This window comes from Dipodomys ordii, unplaced genomic scaffold, assembly GCF_000151885.1.
Source record: "Dipodomys ordii isolate 6190 unplaced genomic scaffold, Dord_2.0 Scaffold134, whole genome shotgun sequence".
NCBI classification, from domain to species: Eukaryota; Metazoa; Chordata; class Mammalia; order Rodentia; family Heteromyidae; genus Dipodomys; species Dipodomys ordii.
In genome coordinates, this window is record NW_012267350.1 from 1578743 (window position 1) to 1586887 (window position 8145).

The window sequence follows — 8145 nt, forward strand, 5'->3', positions numbered from 1 at the left end:
TGATCTTGCTAGCTATGTCCTTTGTCATGCAGAAGCTCTGCAATTTCATGCAATCCCATTTGTCCAACCTTTCTTTGATTTGTTGTGTTTCTGGGTCTCTATTAAGAAAATTTCGGCCTGTGCCAAGGAGACCTACGGTTTCTCCTATTCCATCCTGTAATGTTTTCAGAGTGTCTGCTTTGACTCCGAGGTCTTTGATCCATTTGGAGTTAATTCCAATAAAATTTTTTAAGACTTTTTAGTTCAATGCCAAACCATTGTTTCTGTTTATCTATGTTTTTTTTGTTACCTATGCTTTTGGGAATCATATACAAAAAATCATTGCCTTAGACCAATACTGTGCAACATTTCTTGTGTTTCCTTCTAATGGTTTTACAGTGTCATGTGTTAACATTTAAGGCTTTAGTCCTTTTTGAGTGGAATCTTACCTATGGTGTGAGAATCTAATTTCATTCTTCTGCTCATGGATATCCATAGATAAGGATAACTGACAATCCAGAATTTAACAAATTCATAATTTTTTGCTCTGTAAAAGACTCTGGTAAGCAGATAAAAGACATTTATATATAGCCTGGCAGAAAGTATTTATAAATCATATGCTAGCTTTTGCATTACTGTAACAAATGCCTGAGAAAATTCAATTAATAAAGAGAAAAGGTCTAACCTGGTTCACAATTTTGTAGATTTCAGTTCCTGGTCAGTTGGCCTAATGCAGATTGTGGTAAAGCGTTACATCATGGCAAGAAGCATGTAGTAGAAGAAAACCTCATAGAGGGACTGGGAGAGTATGAGTCCCATGGCCTCACAATCCTCTTCAAGGGAGTGTCCCTAATGACCTGAAAACTTCCCACTAGGCTTCACCTCTTAAAGTTTCTACCATATTCCAACAGTGCCATAGGTTGGATGCCAGACCCTTAACACAGGAGCCTTTAGACAACATTCCAGACAACAAACCATAACAGCACATATGCCACAAAGGCCTAGGATCTCAAAAGGATAAATGAATGATATATAGATAATAGGTAGATGAATAGATAATACACCAAAAGATAGATGATACATGACAGAGATAGGTGATAGATAGCACATAGACAATAGATGATAGATAATAGGTGATTCGACGGCAGACAGAGATAAATGGTAGGTAATAAATAGATAAATAGATTCACTATAATGCATAGATAATAGATGATAGATAGTAAACAGGGAGACAAATGATAGATTGATAGATAGATAAATAGATAGATATTCAATAATTTTAAAAACAACCCAATCCAGATATTTCTCCACCCAGTCTTCCTGGACGCTCTCATATTCTCAATCTGGCCAGCTGCTGGCAAATGACTCTCAACCTCTGCAGGAAGTCAGGCACTCTCACTGCCTTTCCTGATTTGGTCCTCACAAACTTTTCCCAAATCAGCACTCCCATCTAGTCCATGCTGTGAGCCTTAGTTGGTATTGAGAGGCCTGAAACTGGGGGACAGTTAAAGCCTCCCAAATCAAGCCTACAGCTGAGACCTGAAGAAGAGTGGTTTAAAAAAAATAGAGCTTTTTTTTAAAAATACATTTTTATTGTGAAAATACTGTACAGAGGGTTACAGTTATATAAGCAAGGTAATGAGTACATTTCCTAGCAAGCACTGTTACCTCCTCTGTTTTTCCCCTACCCTCCCTTTCCTCCACACGTCCTCAACTATGCTCCCAGCCCTCTACCCCTCCCCCCTCCCTCCCCGCCTAAATTGTAAAAATAGGGCTTTTAGGCTTGAGGTTTTCAAAAGGACAGACACTGCTGGATATGGGCAGGGGCTCTTTCTGTTGCCCTCATCAAGTCATAGAGGCCACTAAATTTTTCCCCTTCTCTTTTTCTCAGAGCAAATGGACTAACATGGAGTTTTTGACTACCTAAGCTGCAGAAAAAAGCCTTGACCTTTCCAATCAGTGTTAAATGTGCCACTTAATGGCCAGCACACTAATCTCTAGTTATATTGAAGCATAAAAGTGGGGGAGGTATGGTTGGTTAAGTGACAGGGCAGATTATCCAGCCTGGGGGGGAAGAGAGAGAGAGAGAGAGAGAGAGAGAGAGAGAGGGAGAGAGAGGGAGAGAGTTCCAAAGGGGCAAATATTCACAGAATGAAAACAGAAGAGGGCAGAGGCCTTCAGGATTCTTTGAAACTCCCAGGTGGAACCTAGGTCAGACACACATCCTGCATAAACCTTTCCTGTGCAGCTGGGATATCCTGTGTTTGTTGAAAGAACCACTCTGGGAAGCTGTGGCCATTGTCCTTCCCGAAATCTGCCATTGAGCCCCTCCCCAGGCTGTGGCAGCCACCCCAGGCAAAGGAAGAGGGACTCTGGGAAGGTCTTTATCAGCATCCTCCATGGACTTCCTTACCTCCCGTCCAGCCTCATTAGCCCTAAGGTCCTCAGCATCCTCAGATAGAAACCTGGGAGGGTGGGATGGGCTCAGAGGCCTGAAACCAACTGCCTCTGACAGATTCCTCTCCTGCCAAACCCTGCCCCTTGTGTAGCCCTGAGTGAGCGGCTGGAGGCCGCAGCTGGAGGCCATAGCCACAGCACAGAGCCCAGGATGGACCCACAGCTGGGGCCTGAGGCGGCTGCTCTCCATCCAGGTTGGCAAGTTCTGCTGCTGTTGGTGGTGTCAGTCGTGAGCTGTTTTTCCTCGCCAGCATCTCCCCCTCCTTCTCTGGTATCCCGAGTCAGAACCAGCTACAATTTGGGAAGGACTTTCCTCGGTCTTGATAAATGCAATGCCTGCATCGGGACATCTATTTGCAAGAAGTTCTTTAAAGAAGAAATAAGGTCAGAATCTCCATCAAACAATGCTAAGGGGCAAAATTCTGTACCTTTCATGTGAAGATGTCCAGGAATTTGTTGAAAATGCAATGGAATGTAATTGCTTGGGTGGGAGAGAAAACAAAACCAGTTAATGACAGTGATGGTTTGACATTGCAATGGGTAGTTGTACAAGGGCTGATTCCAACTTCTAACCCTAAATGCTAAATTCAAAGTTCCATCTGAAATGAAAACTTGAAAGTTTTCTTTTTTTATGAATAGAGTAGTCTGGGGCTGTTTTTCAAGTTTACTCTTCATGGTGAGGTGGGGGAGAGGTTAAAATTTCTAGAAATCTTACTGTTTAACAAACCTCTGTAGTCATCCTTGGTGCTAGTAATTTGTACCTCTTGCTTTAGCAAGAGGAAAGGATTTGCCCAAGGGCAAGTGGCAGGTCTGGGATACAAACTAGGACAGTTTGTGTGTGTGAGTGTGTGTGTGTGTGTGTGTGTGTGTGTGTGTGTGTGTGTGTGTGTGTGTGCCAGTCCTGGGGCTTGAACCCAGAGCCTGGACACTGTCCCTTAGCTCTTTTGCTCAAGGTTAATGCTTTACCACTTGAGCCACCGCTCCACTTCTGACCTTTTTTTTTTTTTAGTAAATAATTGGAGATAAGAGTCTCAGTTTTTCTTGCAAACCTAGAACAGTTTTATCCAAACTCCAAAGTCTCAGAACAAGTTTTCTGCTGTGTGATGTTGATCAGAGGGAAATCAGAGGTTAGTAGATTGCAATACAAATGGCTGTCACCCAAGGATGCCACCACACTCTGCAAAACCTTCTCAACATACAGTCACTGAGCTTTTACCAAAGCCAGACCAAGAATATGCTGTGATGATGCTCACTATAATTGTGGTCACTGACCTGTAGTGCATCAGAAGGAGGAAGCCATGTTGCAAATAAAGAGAAAAGGTTTGGTCTGATGCAGGTCAGGGCAAAGGACCTCCAGGATCCCCAGGGAGGGGGCATTAATTCCAAATGGGTCAGGAAAGGATTTTTCTTCAGGGGAGGAATTCTGAGCAAGACCGTAAAAGAGAAACAATTTCATGAGAGGGGTTAGAGATCAGGCAGAAGTGGCTTAAGCAAAGGTACAAAAGTATGGAAAGACATGATAAGAGGTTGGTATACAGAGCACTGGATAGCTATAGAGGTGTGACCAAGGACCTTGAAAGCCATGCCAAGGAATTGAGACACTAACCTGTGGGCCAATGGTTTCTAGCTTTTTCGGTACCAAAGCTCCTTTTTCTTACAACCTGTCATTATTTGAAAATATCTTTCCTTACCTTTAAGTAGTTGTACAAAGGAGTTACCCTCTAACAAAGCAGTTTATGAATACAATTCATCTTGATTAATGTCATCCCTTTCAACATTCTCATCTGTCCCTCCCCTACCCACTGATTCCTCACTCTTCTTAATTTTGTAAGATAGACATTAAATTTTTATTGCATTCTACCCCCTCCTCTTCTCCTCTTCATATACAATCCTTTCTTCCATCCTTCCCTAACAACCTACCTCATGCTTGAAAGTTCCATGATCAAGCTAAAAACATCAACAATGATTTTATAACCAATCTTTATTAACCACGCATCTATGATTAACTAAACTAAATTAACTCAGCAGAAAAAATAGAAAATATAAATTGAAAAATGCTAATTTTTTAGAGAATATGTTATGCAGGTAATAAGAATTTTTTTCCCTCCTAAACCCTTTGTAAGGCACTTTTTGCAAGGTGCTGGTGGCTCACATCTGTAATCTTAGCTACTCAAGAGGCTGAGATCTGAGGATCACAGTTCAAAGCCACCTAGACAAAAATAAATCCGTGAGACTTTGATCTCCAATTATGCACCAAAAAAAGAGTGTTAGCACACATATGTATATATATATATATGTATGTATGTATGTATATGCAGTTTTGAATGAGGAAAAGTGGGAAGAGTCCCCCACTGGAATAGCTTTATGGCACGCAAAGGGTGAAGCTGGGGTAGGGAAAATGAGGCCTGGGTTTCTGGAAGATCTCATAGAAAGCAGTGTGCAGGTGGGACAAGATTGTGGGACTAGTTCTCATTGTCTTAAAGAGGTCATTGAGGATGGAAGTGGAGCAGGAAAGATATGAGTCTGTTCAGCCATAACAGTTTGTTGACTAATTTGATGTAAGAGGAAATAAAGGTGGAGATGTTGAATGTGAACTCCAAGTTTCCTATCTAGGAAATGAGAAGAGAACCAAGCAGGATGGTAACTCCTGCAGGAAGGAAAGCAATGGGAATAAGGCTGTGTTTTAAGCTAGGAGGAGAGAGATAAATTTATTGAACTGAAAAAAAAGTCTGATTTTCCATCCTCCTTCACCAAGTAGCAGCGAAGGAGGGTTTTCTCTTCAGGCAGGTTACTAAACAAATTGAGAAACTAGTTCTCTAGATTTGTGTTCCATAGAATTCAGGATATTACTTCACCTCCCTTGTAATTTATTTCCCATGTGTGCCTGAAAGAGAAATGTGCAGATACATACAGGAAAACATTAGACAGGAAAACACTAGGCAGGAAGGCTCAGGGCTGCAGCTGTCCATGTTGAGTGTTCATCCCCAGCACAAAGAGGGAGAGAGAGGCAGGGAGTAAATCTCACAAGACTTGATTATCATCCTTCTTGATACATTGTAAAATAATTCTTTTTTGTGTGCCAGTCTTGGGGCTTGAACTTGGGGCCTGAGCACTGTCCCTGAGCTGCTTTGCTCAAGGCTAACACTCTATTACTTTGAGTCATGGCTCCACTTCTGGTTTTCTGGTGGTTAATTGGGGATAAGAGCTTCACAGACTTTCCTGCCTGTGCTGGCTTTGAACTGCAATCCTCAGATATCAGTCCTGAATAGCCAGGACTCACTGTGAAAACTCCTCCAAGTAGGATATTTGGGTCAAAAATTTAAAATAGTTTGGATGTATATCCATCTTCAGATGCATACTTCTACCAATAAAATTTACTTCTTGCATACACACAAACTCATCTATTAGAAAGAATGATATTGTATCATTTGTAAAGAAATGGGAAGACCTGGTAAAATTATGCTAAGTGAAGTGAATCAGGCCAAGAGAGACAAAGGATGCATGTTTTCCCTTATGTGTAGAAGCTGGGTTTAGCTTATAAACTTAAGTAAGTAAACACATTGGGTAATATATATAAGTATATACAAATGTATTAACTGAAATATAGTAGATTCAAGGGAGATCTTAAATAGTGTAATTCCTTAGAAAGGCAAAGTGAAAGCCCAACAAAATATACACCAGGAATTGGGTACTTGAAAGGGTGGAGTAGGATCAAGGGGAAAAGGGTATACAAACAATGAGAGGGAGAAGCAGTTACAAATTCAATATACATCCTACAAAATTAAGAAAAGTGGTGGGTAGGGGAGGGATGAGTGAGAATGTTGAAAGGGGTGACAGTCAAATGTATTGTGTTCATAAACTGCTTGTTAAATGACAACTCCTTTGTACAACTACTTAAAGACAATAAAAAAAGGAAATAAAAAATAAAATAATCATATATTAAATTATATCTATTGAATTAATAAATTTAGTAAATTTTAAAGACATTAAATAAAATAATAGTATGTATGTATTTCCTATAGTAACTGTATTAATATTTCATGTTATCTTTATAACTTGTGTGTTAAATATATTAATAGTAATAACTTAAACTGACATTTAATATTAATTTTTTTAGTTTTCATTTCATTTCTAAGTTTTGAGCATTTTTTTCAGGTTTATCAGCCATTTGTTCTTCTTCTTTGCTAAATTGTCTCACTGTGCTTCTTTGTCTCTTTTCTGAGGAGGAGGGCTACTGAAGATGGAATTCCAGAGCCTCATGCATTCTAAGCAGGCACTCTATCACTGAGCTATGCCCAGCCACCCTTTTGCTTTTCTTTCTAATGTTGTATGTATTCTTGTTCTTGCTGATCTCCTCTCTGAACTGCTTACACACTTTTAAGAATGATTCTCATTATACTTCAGGGGGAAAAAAAGTCCATCCCAAAGTTTCCGTCGTTTGGCTACAATGTTCTAACTCAGTCTGATTGAGCATTTCCACCCTGATCTCATTAAGGACTATACAATGCTGGAATGCAAACAGCAGAGGGCCTTTCTGGACTGGCAGGGTATGCTGAATATGCTGGTAGATGAGCGTGGCTTTGCCTTCTTTCCTTTACCTCTTCTTTGGTGAGAATGCTAGTAATATATCAGAGTCCTCTCCATCCCATACTCAGCCACTAAACACTGAAAATTGGAATGCTTTCTGTAACAATTCTCGCATGCATTCCCTGTTGACTTTTACATCCTGAATGAAAACATTAAAGGAAGCCAGAAAATTGAATATGCCTCATCGGGATACTCTTCCTATTGAAAATATACATATATATAAAATCCTGAAAGGCCATATTGGGAGCATCTACCAGGATTTGATTGATTAGTATTTGTATAGGGGAGAGCACTTTGAGGCACCATTTTAGAAATATTTAAGAAGGACCAAAAGAATACAACTGATCTAGTAATTAGTCAATGGCATGATAGGACACCAAACTTGTAAGTACAACAAAAGGTAATGGAGCACAGAAGGAACATGGTAAACTATACTAAGTGGTATGAGTCCTGAGGCTTTCAAAAGATACTGGGTGCTGTCAGCTTTCCATGCAGAGCTAAGGAATAAAGAAGAGAGGAGAGGCAAGAAATACATAGGAAGGCCTGTGTATCCACAAGGGAAAAGAACATTTCTTTCGAAATCCAATTCTGTCTCCTTTCCCACAATAACCACCCCACTCTCCATGTTGAGAAAGTTAGGGAATTGACTGGGAGACTTCCTTCCTACTCTGAGAAATTGTGATCTTCCTTGTTTGTTGTTGAATGCAGTGAGGAATTTAACCAGCCTTACTTCAGTCATACTAATTATCTCAATTCAAAAGGATGATCTAGAGAGATACAACTAGCTGAGGGCTAGTGCCTCACTTCTATAATCCTAGCTCTTGAAAGGCTGAGATCTGAGAACCACTGTTTGAAACCAGCCCAGTCAGAAAAGTCTATTTATTTCCAATTAACCAGCAAAAAGCTGAAAGTGGAAGTGTGGTTCAAGTTGTGCCAGCCATGAAGAGCTCAGTAAGAGCATGAGGCCCTAAATTCAAGCTCCTGTATCACTTTTTTAAAAAAGAAAGAAAGAAAGAAGGAAGGAAGGAAGGAAGGAAGGAAAGAGAGAGAGAGAAAGAAAGAAAGAAAGAAAGAAAGAAAGAAAGAAAGAAAGAAAACAGAAGAAAGAAAACAGAAGAAAGA

At 40.1% G+C, this 8145-nt stretch overlaps 1 protein-coding gene across 1 annotated transcript in view; it reads left to right on the top strand.

The window, feature by feature from the left end:
- The first annotated feature begins 2544 nt into the window (after positions 1-2544).
- Positions 2545-8145, top strand: part of LOC105996648 (chromosome unknown open reading frame, human CXorf36) — a 43463-nt gene continuing 37862 nt past the window's right edge. Inside the window, exon 1 of the mRNA XM_013030840.1 lies at positions 2545-2820. Within this exon, the coding sequence (XP_012886294.1) occupies positions 2588-2820 (233 nt within the window). The 5' untranslated portion in view covers positions 2545-2587. The remainder of the gene's footprint in view (positions 2821-8145) is intronic.